Raw genomic sequence first — 14,635 nt, 5'->3', positions numbered from 1 at the left:
ACACCGCAAAATGTGGGAGTAGTTAGGAATGTAAATCGTAGGAGACAGACAGCAAACAACCTCACTTTTATACGTAAAGACTAGCAGTATCGCTCGGGTTTGTAAGGGAAATAACTATATAAGCGTTTTTAGAGAGTTATAGCCAAAAAATAGCAAAAAAAATGCATTAAAAATGGAAAAAAAATGATGGTAACTTTTTTTTTAAATCGTTGACTCATCGTAGACATTTTTAGAGAGTTACTTCCGTTATATAATAGCGAAAAAAATGCATTAAAATGGAAAAAAATTAAAGGTAAATTTTTTTTAAATCGTAGACTCATTGTAGACGCGCGCTAATACCCAGAAGGGCTCGATATGAATCACGACTATAAGATACCCGAATTTGGTTAAACTGCACCGCAAAATGTGGGAGTAGTTAGGAATCTAAATCGTAGGAGACAGACAGCACACAACCTCACTTTTATATATAAAGATAATACTTTGAATGTGACTCCTGAGAAAGAGTAAAAGTAATTATCCGATGAACGACGGATATTACTGCTAGTGATAATTAAAAGTACTTGCTGACAAAGAATAGAGTGTAACAGGATCTGGAATCGGTATCACTGAAGGGGTGTCGATCCGATCCCGTCACATACAATTTAGTTAGATATAACAGACGAAGTCAGGTTATCTGGGAAAGACAGCAAATTGTTGTTTATTACTCGTGATGGTGTACGTATTTCTGAAGGGAAAACGACAGCCGAATCTGTTGTACAGCTTCTTGTTGGTTGGTTGAAGGGATTTGATGTCGTCCGCGGCTAAGTCGGTATAGTTATCAGAGACTACCAAATGCACGTCTGTTCACGAAGGCTGAAATGGCCAGAGAGGGTGATTGAGTTTACTGGGCCTTAGGGGTTAGTTTCCCCGCATATACGCATGGGGAAGACTTCCGGTGGCCACTCGGAAGTAGTCCCATTCTGCGCATGCGCGCTGAACCTTACACAGTAGCATCACTACAAGAGCTTCAAAACCAAACGAAAACACTCTTTAAAAAATACCTATTGTTTTAATCCCAATAACATTGGGAAGAAAGAATTGAATTTATCTGATAAACCTATACATTACAGGTATGTATAACTTCTTATTTTTCCAGGTGTTTCTGTAGGTGAATTTCCAATCTCTAGCCGACCTGTTTTGGGTACTTGGACCATAGAAGTGGAGCAGGATGTAAGTTACTTTATCATCATTTATTCATTACTAGCAGTATCGCCCGGCGTTGCTCGGGTTTGTAAGGGAAATAACTATATAAGCATTTTTAGAGAGTTATAGCCAGAAAATAGCAAAAAAATGCATTAAAAATGGAAAAAAAATTATGGTAAATTTTTTTTTAAATCGTAGACTCATCGTAGATGCACGCTAATACCCAGAAGGGCTCGATATGAATCACAACTATAAGATACCCGAATTTGGTTAAACTGCACCGCAAAATGTGGGAGTAGTTAGGAATCTAAATCGTAGGAGACAGACAGCACACAACCTCACTTTTATATATAAAGATTTAGCTTTCTGTAACACTTTTCTGACCAAAAGAGAAGTAATGCATTTGAGCTTTGGTGTTGGAGAAGACTTTTACGGATTCCATGGACAGTGAGGCTCACCAATGGAGAAGTTCTTAATATGTACTGAACTTAGGACCGTCGCTAAGCCCCTGCAACCCCTGCATCCTGGGGTCTCTGCGGTTGAGAGGCCCCATGTTAAGATCAAAGTACATAATTGATGATTCACCAGTATGATTGATGAAAGGGTTAGAGACAAAAGTGGGCATTTGTGAAAGTTGCATACTCTGGGAAGCAGAAGCTGTTGGTTAATGATGATGATGACTGCTGATTATTATGATTGGTGGTGATGATGATGATTGATGATGATGACTGCTGATTATTATGATTGATGGTGATGATGATGATGATTGATGATGATGACTGCTGATTATTATGATTGATGGTGATGATGATGATGATTGATGATGATGACTGCTGATTATTATGATTGATGGAGATGATGACTGCTGATTATTATGATTGATGGTGATGATGATTGATGATGACTACTGATTATTATGATTGGTGGTGATGATTGATGTTGATGGTAATGGAGGTGATGCTGATGTTAATGACAATAGTGATTTTGATGACTATGGTGATTAATGATGATGCTGATTGATGATAATTGATGGTTAGGATTGATGTTTATGATGATTAACAATGATAATGATGACTATTTCTATTTCTGTATACAGGAAGAAACAACGAAAAAAACAATTGAGGTCATGGAATATGGTGAGTGAATTTTTCTTTTTTTGTGGGGATCAACATATTTAATTTCCTGCCTTTCTAACATCTAGCAGATTAATGGTCAAAAATATTTCAACCATGGCCATCTGTTCAAAAACTCATCTTACTCCTCTTCAGCAAGAACCTATTTCTTTACTACCCACAAGGGGTTAAACACAGAAGGGACAAACAAGGACAGACAAACGGATTAAGTCGATTACATCGACCCCAGTGTGTAACTGGTACTTATTTAATCGACCCCGAAAGGATGAAAGGCAAAGTCGACCTCGGCGGAATTTGAACTCACAACGTGGCGGCAGACGAAATACTGCTAAGCATTTCACCCGGCGTGCTAACGTTTCTACCAGCCGCCTGCTTACTTCTGCTCTTTTTTCTCATACATTATCTCTCTCTACACCTTATTCTCTTCGCATAAGGTTCCCCTGCCCCTTGCAGTCTTGAAGGCTGCATGGTGCCCTCACTAGTGTAAAAAGCACTCACCACACTCTGTTAAGGGGCTGGGAAGGACCTTCAGTTGCAGAAACCATGCCAAACAGTAACTGGAAAATGATGCAGTCCTTGAGCCCATCGGATCCTGACATAACATCCAACCCATGTCAGCGCAGAACACAGACGTTAAATGATGAGGAGGAGGAGGAGGAGGATGAAGATGATGGTTTGCAAGCATAATATTTTTAGGATTAGAAATATTATGCTGGTAGAATCGTTAGCACGCTGGGCGAAATGCTTAGTGGTATTTCGTCTGCGATAAGCTGGGGAGCTACACCAGGTTCCAGTGCATAACTGGTACTTATTTAAGGTGGCGAGCTGGCAGAAATGTTAGCACGCCGGGCGAAATGCTTAGCGGTATTTCGTCTGCGTTACGTTGTGAGTTCAAATTCTGCCGAGGTTGACTTTGCCTTTCATCCTTTCGGGGTCGATAAACTAAGTACCAGTTACGCACTGGGGTCGATGTAATCGACTTAATACCTATGTCTGTCCTTGTTTGTCCCCTCTGTGTTTAGCCCCTTGTGGGTAATAAAGAAATAGGTATTTCGTCTGCTGCTATGTTCTGAGTTCAAATTCTGCTGAGGTTGACTTTGCCTTTCATCCTTTCAACATCGATTAAATAAGTACCTATTTCTTTGCTACCCACAAGGGGCTAAACACAGAAGGGACAAACAAGGACAGACGAACGGATTAAGTCGATTATATCGACTCCAGTGTGTAACTGATACTTATTTAATTGACCGCGAAAGGATGAAAGGCAAAGTCGACCTCAGCGGAATTTGAACTCAGAACGAAGCGGCAGACGAAATACCTATTTCTTTACTACCCACAAGGGGCTAAACACAGAGGGGTCAAACAAGGACAGACAAACGGATTAAGTCGATTATATCGACTCCAGTGTGTAACTGGTACTTATTTAATCGACCGCGAAAGGATGAAAGGCAAAGTCGACCTTGGCGGAATTTGAATTCAGAACGTAGCAGCAGATGAAATACTGTGAAGCATTTCGCCCAGCGTGCTAATGTTTCTACCAGCTTGCCACCTTAAATAAGTACCAGTTATGCACTGGAACCTGGTGTAGCTCCCCAGCTTATCGGTTTTCAGTCCAACCCATGCCAGCATGGAAAACAGATATTAAATGATGATGTTTTTCTTTTTTTTTTTTTTACTTGTTTCAGTCATTTGACTGCGGCCATGCTGGAGCACCGCCTTTAGTCGAGCAAATCGACCCCTGGACTTATTCTTTGTAAGCCCAGTACTTATTCTATCGGTCTCTTTTGCCAAACCGCTAAGTGACGGGGACGTAAACACACCAGCATCAGTTGTCAAGCTATGCTAGGGGACAAACACATACATACATATATACATATATACGACAGGCTTCTTTCAGTTTCCGTCTACCAAATCCACTCACAAGGCATTGGTCGGCCCGGGGCTATAGCAGAAGACACTTGCCCAAGATGCCATGCAGTGGGACTGAACCCGGAAACATGTGGTTGGTTAGCAAGCTACTTACCACACAGCCACTCCTGTTTATGCAGATATTTCTCTTGACTTTTTGTAGTGATTACTGGTCCCTTTTTTTACCATCTTAAGGGTATTTTACCTGATTTTCTAAAATCTATCTTCACAGTTATTCCACCCTCGAGTTCAAGATTTCTTTCATTTCTAAAAATATTTCAACTCACTGAGAACTTCAAAGTTCTCACACCATATCTGTTTATCCTGTCAAAATTTCATACAAATTTTATATTTGAAGTTTCATTTGGTTATACACAAATATATATACACTAGCAGTATCGCCTGGCGTTGCTCGGGTTTGTAAAGGAAATAACTATATAAGCATTTTTAGAGAGTTATAGCCAAAAAATAGCAAAAAAATGCATTAAAAATGGAAAAAAAATTATGGTAAATTTTTTTAAAATCGTTGACTCATCATAGACATTTTTAGAGAGTTACTTCCCTTATATAATAGCGAAAAAATGCATTAAAATGGAAAAAAATGATGGTAAATTTTTTTTCAAATCGTAGTCTCATTGTAGATGCGTGCTAATACCCAGAAGGGCTCGATATGAATCACGACTATAAGATACCCGGTTTTGGTTAAACTGCACTGCAAAATGTGGGAGTAGTTAGGAATCTAAATCGTAGGAGACAGACACACAACCTTACTTTTATATATAAAGATATACAGGGTGTAGTGAATATATTGTTGTCTAAATTACACAACATCTCATTTTAACAAATATATTTACCAAAATTACATAAAAATATCTTGAAATACTAAAGAGTAAATTTATTCAATAAAATCGCCACTGGTTTCAGCTACAGCTTCCAGACAACTTCGGAATCTCCTGCAACTCTTCTGGGCAGTCTCCTTGTTTAAGTTGGTGAATGCTGCCATAATCCTTGCCTTCAGTTCATCTTTGATGTTACAAGGAGTTTTGTTAGTCTCTCGCTCAACTGTGCCTCATACATAATAATCAAGGGGGTTGCAGTCTGTGGAGTTAGGTGGCCAGATGTTAGGGGTGATGTGGTTGCAGAAATTGTCCAACAGCCTTGACTGGGCTCTCCCGCTTGTGTGGCATAGTGCAGAGTCCTGGGTCTTCCAGCAGCCACCCCCTTCACCCAGAGCAGCACTCCCTCCTCCAGGGACTTGATGTAGGCCTCTGTGTTGAGTCTGAAGCTGTGTGGGAAGATGAATGGAGACATAACAACGCCATCACTAGAGATCACTCCAGACACTATAGTGTTGACAGGCTGTTTGATTTTTTATCACTCTTGGTGTATGTCCTCAGATTGACACCCAAACACTCTGAAAAGATTTCGCCGGGGATTTAACAATACTAAAAAAAATCATACTCTACACAACATTGCAAATTTTATTAACTGTCTTTTTATTAACTGTCTTTGATGATGATGACTGCTGATTATTATGATTGATGGTGATGATGATGATTGATGGTGATAATGATGACTGCTGATTATTATGATTGATGGTGATGATTGATGATGATGACTGCTGATTATTATGATTGATGGTGATGATTGATGATGATGACTGCTGATTATTATGATTGATGGTGATGATTGATGATGATGACTGCTGATTATTATGATTGATGGTGATGATTGAAGATGATGACTGCTGATTATTATGATTGATGGTGATGATTGATGATGATGACTGCTGATTATTATGATTGATGGTGATGATGATTGATGATGACTACTGATTAGTATGATTGGTGGTGATGATTGATGTTGATGGTAATGGAGGTGATGCTGATGTTAATGACTAGTGATTTTGATGACAATGATTATGGTGATTAATGATGATGCTGATTGATGATAATTGATGGTTAGGATTGATGTTTATGATGATTAACAATGATGAAGATGACTATTTCTGTTTCTGTATACAGGAAGAAACAATGAAAAAATCAATCGAGGTTAAGGAATATTCTAGACATTCTTCAGTTATTTTGAAGTTGAAGCTAGATTTACAGATGTAAATTCACAACTGCTTCCTCTCAATGTCAACCGTTTATATGTTTGGCAGTTTGATTCTTCAAATGTTTCGCCTTTTTCTGCCGTGGCATCATCTCTAGACTAAATATATTAAAGAGAGCTTTGTCTTTTGCTTTTGTTATTTCGTCGAGAAAATAAAATAAAGGCATTTTAGGATTTATGGAGCTTCCAGTGTGAATTCCAAGCAGTACAGCATATTGTTTCCAAATTTCTAGCCAAGTGAATTGCATCATGGTGCTGTTTTCCTCAGTTGGTTCGACATACATCATCTTGAAAGAGTCCAGAAGCATGTTTCTTCGTCTCAAGCATTTGTCTTATGAAGAAAGGCTGAAGACGCTCGACCTTTATTCTCTAGAAAAACGCCGCCGCCGTGCTGATCTCATTCTCGCTCACAACATCATAAGTGGAAAGTGTAACCTCTCGAAGGAGCTGTTCTTCACTCCTGCTCCAGAGCGTCGGCTGCGGGGTCATTCCGAAAAGCTCTATCTGCGACGATTTCATCTCAATCGAAGGAGAGGGGCTTTCTCCGTCCAGGTTGCGGATCCGTGGAATAAGCTGCCGGACAAGATAGTGAAGATGCCGACGACTGCTTGGTTCAGAAATGGCCTGAACTCTTTGCACGAACACCCTCCCTGTACATAACTCCATGTCCCCCTACATGGCCTTGCTATTTGCTTTTTGAGCCAAAAAATTAACTTAACTTAACTTCTCACAGACTGTCCCTAGTATACTCTGTAGTCAACAAAATCAGAAACGATGCACATGTATGAAATAAAAGATATAAAATAGCAGCAATTTACTCATTGCACCCTGTACATAATGCACCTGTAACAGGATCTGGAATCGGTATCACTGAAAGGGTGTCGATCCGATCCCGTCACATTCAATTTAGTTAGATATAACAGACAAAGTCAGGTTATCTGGGAAAGACAGCAAATTGTTGTTTATTAATCGTGATGGTGTGCGTATTTTCTGAGGGGAAACGACAGCCGAATCTGTTGTACAGCTTCTTGTTGGTTGGTTGAAGGGATTTGATGTCGTCCGCAGCTAAGTCGGTATAGTTATCAGAGACTACCAAATGCACGTCTGTTCACGAAGGCTGAAATGGCCAGAGAGGATGAATGAGTGATTTGTGCCTTAGGGGTCAGTTTCCCGCACATGCGCATGGGGAAGACTTCCGCTGAGTGATGGGGACGTAAATACACCAGCATCGGTTGTCAAGCAATGCTAGGGGGGCAAACACAGACACACAAACACATACACATACATATGCACGCTGAACCTTACACAGTAGCATCACTACACACCATTTGTTTCCACTTTAGAATCTTTCAACATTTTCTAGCCCAAATGTACCTGGAGGCTGGTGTTTCTGCTAGTACTTTAAATACACGTGAACTTGTCCATATTGGTCTCCTAGTTTTATGTATTTTTCTTTTTTATTTCAGTTCTCCCCAAAGTGGAAGTGACAGCAGAATCTCCTAAATATTTATATAGACTAAATGAAGATAAGTTGAAAGATGTAATACTCAGTGTTAAAGTCAAAGCCCTGTAAGTGTTCTAGTTTCTCTCTCCAATGCCCAGTCTCTTTTACAATCTCTTGAACAAGCCTCAAATTGTGTAGGTCTATACCTCAATGAGGCCAAAACTGAATACATAAACAAGTGCCTGTCCAACAGTGATTGCATCATCCATACTCTCAACAATGCGCCCCTAAATATGGTTTCTGATTACAAATATCTTGGGTCATACATATCATCATCTGGAAAAGACTTTCTAACTAGAAAGGGTGTGGCCTGGTCAGCCTGTAATGATATGCATAAGATCTGGTCATCAAATCTAAGTAGAGACTTCAAACTTGAAATATTCAAAGCCACAGTCGAACCAATTCTACTATATGGCTCAGAAACCTGGACGTTATCAAAGAAGCTTGAGAGGCAGTTGGATGGAACCTACACTCACCTCCTTATGAGAGCTCAAAATCTCTCGTGGAAGCGTCATCCAACCAAAGTACAAATATATGGGAAACTACCACCTGTGTCATCTCTTGTGAATGGTAGGAGAGTCCAGTTTGCTGGACATTGTTGTAGATCTGAAAACGAGGCAATTTCTACTCTTCTCCTCTGGAAGCCATCTGCTCACGATACCAGAGAGCGCACACTCTCCTACCCTGATGTAATCTCCAGGGATACAGGCATCCAGCAACAGGACCTCTGTAATGCCATGATGGACCTTGAAGTCTGGCGCAGCATGGTAAATTCCATTGTCTTGACCACGGTCGAACAATAATGATGATGATGATGTTCTAGTTTCACCTGGATTTGGTCCTTATCTAGTAAATTTCATATTCATCTGTTGGGGCAACAAAGACCATTAGTTATCAAGAATGAATGATTCATTAATTCTTGATGAGGGGGGGGATCACTCAACTCGTCCATCGATGAAGAACGCGGCTATCCGCGTGAACTGATGCGAATTGCAGGACTCAGTGAAATGCAATGAGCTGGCAGAAACGTTAGCACGCCGGGCAAAACGCTTAGCAGTATTTCATCTGCCGCTACATTCAGAGTTCAAATTCCTCCGAGGTTGACTTTCCCTTTCATCCTTTCGGGGTCAATTAAATAAGTACATTAAATTATTTGTTGAAGGAAAACCAAGACTTTGAATATCTTCAACAGCATAAATAATATTTATTTTTTCTGGATTTGCAATAATATATATATTACTCTTTACTCTTTTACATGTTTCAGTCATTTGACTGCGGCCATGCTGGAGCACCGCCTTTAGTCGAGCAAATCGACCCCGGGACTTATTCTTTGTAAGCCCAGTACTTATTCTATCGGTATCTTTTGCCGAACCGCTAAGTGACGGGGACGTAAATACACCAGCATCGGTTGTCAAGCAATGCTAGGGGGGCAAACACAGACACACAAACACATACACATAGATATATATATACACATATATACGACAGGCTTCTTTCAGTTTCCGTCTACCAAATCCACTCACAAGGCATTGGTCGGCCCGAGGCTATAGCAGAAGACACTTGCCCAAGGTGTCATGCAGTGGGACTGAACCCGGAGCCATGTGGTTGGTTAGCAAGTTACTTACCACACATCCACTCCTGCGCCTATATATATATATATATATATATATATATATATATTTCCTTCAGGGCGAACCGGTAGCCAGGGGGCCATGGAGCTAGTGACAGTAGTTAAATTGTGTGAGCCAAATGCTCTCTCGTTCCAGTGTAGAGTAGCTATGCCACGTGTTGGTTTGCTTGGGAGAGCCGTGAGGACATGTCTGTTCAATTCGGCTGCAGCTTCGAAAGAGATCGATACAGTGGGAAGTCTTGCCGTTGGTAGTTCTCTGCGCATGCGCGCTGAAGACTACCACAATAGCATCACTACAAAACCAATCCCCCGATGGTGAGGAATGCTCTGCAACCGTCCTGTGCTGGTGCCATGTAAATGGTTGAGAATCACAATTTAGATCATGAAACCGTAAGCTATTTTTTTTATTTCTTTTTCTCTTTTCTCATCAGGTACACTCAAGGTAAACCTGTGACAGGAATAGCAACATTACATATAACTTGTTTGAAAAAGAACTCTTTCTCTCAAAAGGTAAGCTGATCATTTTATAACCTTCGTTATTGAAATTAGACTCATCCTCACTGTTATAATTATTCTCATGTTGTTGTTGTTGTTGTTGGTTTATCCTTAAGGTTTTCAACCATGTGGATTCACTCACACCTTTGTATGGCCTGTGTCCAGTTGCGAAAGAAACTCCGCTGCCTCTGTTAGATTGGCCCTTCAAATAAATGGGTTTGAGATGTTTTGGCACAGCTGTTTTGACACCATCCATTTGGTGTTGCTGATTTAATGCTGACTTATTTGTCATCTCTCTTCTCTCTCTCTCTCTCCTCTCTCTCTCTCTCTCTCTCTATATATATATATTATATATATATATATATATATATATATATATATATATATATCCCTCTCTCTCTCTTTCGGAGAGGCACTGAGCAGCTATACGCACACATACACACACGGCAGTAACTTCCGCCTACCGAATTCAATCACAAAGCTCCGGTCGGCTCGGGGCTATAGTGGAAGACACCTACCCAAAGTGCCACGCAGTGGGACTGAACCCGAAACCATGTAGCTAGGAAGCAAGCTCCCTAACCACACAGCCATGCCCGTGCCTACATATCTATATATATATATATATATATATATATATATATATATACATTTCTGTGTTTTTTAACGCTTCACATGATGACCATGAGTGTAAACCTCACGGAAACTTTGAGGACTTTATAGGTGTAGGCATGGCTGTGTGGTAAGAAGTTTGCTTCCCAACCACATGGTTCCAGGTTCAATCCCACAGAGTGGCACCATAGGCAAATATCTTTAGTATCAGAACCAAATTCCCACAAGGACAAAATCCCCTCCAAGGACAAAATTATTATTGTTCTTATCAATAATAAATATTTTAATTTCTTTTATAAACTTACATTTTCCTAAAATATTTTTATGGTAAATAAAGAACAATATCCTGGGGGATTTTGTCTGGGTGGGTATTTTTGTTTCTCAGTGGGATTTTGTCCTAGTACCAGTATGTTCCACTATAGCTCAAGCCTTGTGAGTGGATTTGGTAGACAGAAATTGAAAGATGTTCAGCATGTGTGTGTATGTTTGTGTTTGTACCCCACCACTGCTTGACCAATGGTGTTGGTTTGTTTACATTCCCATAAGTCAGTAAAAGCAGACCAATAGAATATGTACCACTAAATAATGGAGGTCAATTTGTTTGAGCAAACCCTTCAGCATGGTACCCCACCATGGTACCCCAGCATGGCTGCAGTCCAGTGACTAAAACAAGTAAGCAATGAAAGATATGAGATGCTTTCTCGAGACGAATGCTGCAGTTTTAAGGCTTTCAACTGTAAATCTGCATTAAGTATGATATACAGTGGAGGCGCAATGGCCCAGTGGTTAGGGCAGCGGACTCGCGGTCGTAGGATCGCAGTTTCGATTCCCAGACTGGGCGTTGTGAGTGTTTATTGAGCGAAAACACCTAAAAGCTCCACGAGGCTCCGGCAGGGATGGTGGTGATCCCTGCTGTACTCTTTCACCACAACCATCTCTCACTCTTACTTCCTGTTTCTGTTGTACCTGTATTTCAAAGGGCCAGCCTTGTCACTCTCTGTGTCACGCTGAATATCCCCGAGAACTACGTTAAGGGTACACGTAAAGCTCTACGAGGCTCCGGCAGGGGATGGTGGTGATCCCTGCTGTACTCTTTCACCACAACTTTCTCTCACTCTTACTTCCTGCTTCTGTTGTACCTGTATTTCAAAGGGCCAGCCTTGTCACTCTCTGTGTCATGCTGAATATCCCCGAGAACTACGTTAAGGGTACACGTAAAGCTCTACGAGGCTCCGGCAGGGGATGGTGGTGATCCCTGCTGTACTCTTTCACCACAACTTTTTCTCACTCTTACTTCCTGCTTCTGTTGTACCTGTATTTCAAAGGGCCGGCCTTGTCACTCTCTGTGTCACGCTGAATATCCCCGAGAACTACGTTAAGGGTGCACGTGTCTGTGGAGTGCTCAGCCACTTACACGTTAACTTCACGAGCAGGCTGTTCCGTTGATCGGATCAACCGGAACCCTCGTCGTCGTAACCGACGGAGTGCTTCCCCATACAGTGTTCTGTTTTGAACTAATACTGCTTATGTTGTTAGGAATAAATTTGTATTATTCTTTTATTTGTTTCAGTCATTTGACTTTGGCCATGCTGGAACACCACCTTCAAGTTGAAGAAATCGACTCCAGGACTTATTCTATCAGTCTCTTTTGCTGCACTGCTAAGTTACAGGGACATAAACACACCATCATTGTATGTCAAGTGATGGTGGAGGGCAAACACATACATAGATATGTGCATATATATATATATATATATATATATATATATACACACATTATCATCATCATCATCATTTAACGTCCGCTTTCCATGCTAGCATGGGCTGGACGATTTGACTGAGGACTGGCGAACCAAACGGCTGCACCAGGCTCCAATCTGATCTGGCAGAGTTTCTACAGCTGGATGCCCTTCCTAGTGCCAACCACTCTGAGAGTGTAGTGGGTGCTTTTATGTGCCACTGGCACAAGGGCCAGTCAGGTGGTACTGGCAATGGCCATTCTCAAATGGTGCTTTTTACGTGCCACCTGCACAGAAGTTAGTCCAGTGGCACTGGCAATGACCTCACTCAAATGTTTTTTCACTTGCCACCGGCACAAGTGCCAGTAAGGCTCACATTCGAATGGGGCTTTTTACGTGCCACAGGCATGGAAGCCAGTCAGCTGCTCTGGCAACGATCACAGATGGTGCTCTTAGCGCTCCACTAACACAGATGCCAGTCATCGAATTTGATTTCGATTTCACTTGCCTCAACAAGTCTTCGCAAGCAGAGTTTAGTGTCCAGTGAAGGAAAGGTATGCATAAGTGGGCTGGTTACACCCCTGGCATAGTCCACGAGGCTATGGTCTCACTTGGCTTGCCGGGTCTTCTCAAGCACAGCATATTTCCAAAGGTCACTAGTCATTGCCCATGACAGGCTTCTTTCAATTTCTATCCACCAAATCCACTCACAAGGCTTTTGTCAGCCCAAGGCTGTAGTAGAAGACACTTGCCCAAGGTACCATGCAGCAGGCCTGAACCCAAAACCATATGGTTGGGAAGCAAGCTTCTTACCACATAGACACACCTGAACCTATTAAAATATATTTTTAGTAATTCTCTTTTGAAGTTGTATCTTGAAGTACATGTCAATAATAGCATGTAAAAATTAGGTTGAGAAGCTCTTATGAATAGAAAAAGTCAAAGGCTGCCAAAGGTACTCAAACCCACATCATTTTTAACCATGACAGCTGTTTTACTGCTGGACCAAAGTAGTCCTTAGAATTTTTCTATTGACTTTAAGAACTTGAATGTTGTTGACTTCATAAGAATCTATAAACGCAGGAGTGGCCGTGTGGTAAGTAGCTTGCTTACGAACCACATGGTTCCGGGTTCATTCCCACTGCGTGGCACCTTGGGCAAGTTTCTTCTACTGAAGCCTCAGGCCGACCAAAGCCTTGTGAGTGGATTTGGTAGATGGAAACTGAGAGAAGCCCATCGTATATATGAATATATATATGTATGTGTGTGTGTATGCTTGTGTGTTTGTGTTTGTCCCCCCAACATCGCTTGACAACCGATGCTGGTGTGTTTACGTCCCCGTAACTTAGCGGTTTGGCAAAAGAGACTGATAGAATAAGTACTAGGCTTCCAAAGAATAAGTCCTGGGGTTGATTTCAGTAGAATTTGAACTCAGAACATAACGACTGATGGAATGCTGCCTATATTTTGTCAGGCATGCTAATGACTCTGCCAGCTTGCTCCCTTAGTGGTATGAAAATACTAGGTGAAAAACCCCTTTTGGATAAAAAAAAAAAAAAAAGGCAATGGCTGGCTGTGTGAGATGGACTCACATCTCTTGTATGCACAACAGGTGTTCCAGGATTGAACGAGAGCAATTCTTGGAATTTTCCTTCCTTTTTTATAAATTCTATTCTGTAGGTACAGTAAGAAACTTGGTTCCCAACCACATGGTTCTGGGTTCAGTCCCACTGCGTGGCACCTTGGACAAGTATCTTTTACTATAGCCTCGGACCGACCAAAGCCTTGTGAGTGGATTTGGTAGACGGAAACTGAAAGTTAAGGTTGCAAGCTGGCAGAAACATTAGCACGCTGGGCGAAATGCTTAGAGGTATTTCGTCTGCCGCTACGTTCTGAGTTCAAATTCTGCCGAGGTTGACTTTGCCTTTCGTCCTTTCGGGGTCGATTAAATAAGTACCAGTTACACACAGGGGTCAATATAATCGACTTAATCCATTTGTCTGTTCTTGTTTGTCCCCTCTGTGTGTAGCCCTTAGTGGGTAGTAAAGAAATAGGTATTTCATCTGCCGCTACATTCTGAGTTCAAATTCTGCCGAGGTCGACTTTGCCTTTCGTCCTTTCGGGGTCGATTAAATAAGTACCAGTTACACACAGGGTCAATATAATCGACTTAATCCATTTGTCTGTCCTTGTTTGTCCCCTCTGTGTGTAGCCCTTAGTGGGTAGTAAAGAAATAGGTATTTCATATGCTGCTACATTCTGAGTTCAAATTCTGCCGAGGTCGACTTTGCCTTTCATCCTTTCGGGGTCGATTAAATAAGTA

The 14,635-nt window shown here is 41.3% G+C and overlaps 1 protein-coding gene across 1 annotated transcript in view; it reads left to right on the top strand.

Annotated features, from left to right (window-relative positions):
• The window catches only part of LOC115230486 (CD109 antigen), a 48,777-nt gene that overhangs the window by 15,925 nt on the left and 18,217 nt on the right, over positions 1-14,635 (top strand). The window contains exons 7-10 of the mRNA XM_029800651.2: positions 1,136-1,209; positions 2,279-2,318; positions 7,802-7,904; positions 9,901-9,979. Of these exons, the coding sequence (XP_029656511.2) occupies positions 1,136-1,209; positions 2,279-2,318; positions 7,802-7,904; positions 9,901-9,979 (296 nt within the window). The remainder of the gene's footprint in view (positions 1-1,135; positions 1,210-2,278; positions 2,319-7,801; positions 7,905-9,900; positions 9,980-14,635) is intronic.

The sequence above is a fragment of the Octopus sinensis genome, unplaced genomic scaffold (genome assembly GCF_006345805.1).
Source record: "Octopus sinensis unplaced genomic scaffold, ASM634580v1 Contig15624, whole genome shotgun sequence".
NCBI lineage: Eukaryota > Metazoa > Mollusca > Cephalopoda > Octopoda > Octopodidae > Octopus > Octopus sinensis.
The sequence above is the reverse complement of the archived record's forward strand: the minus strand, read 5'-3'. Positions and strand labels throughout refer to the sequence as shown.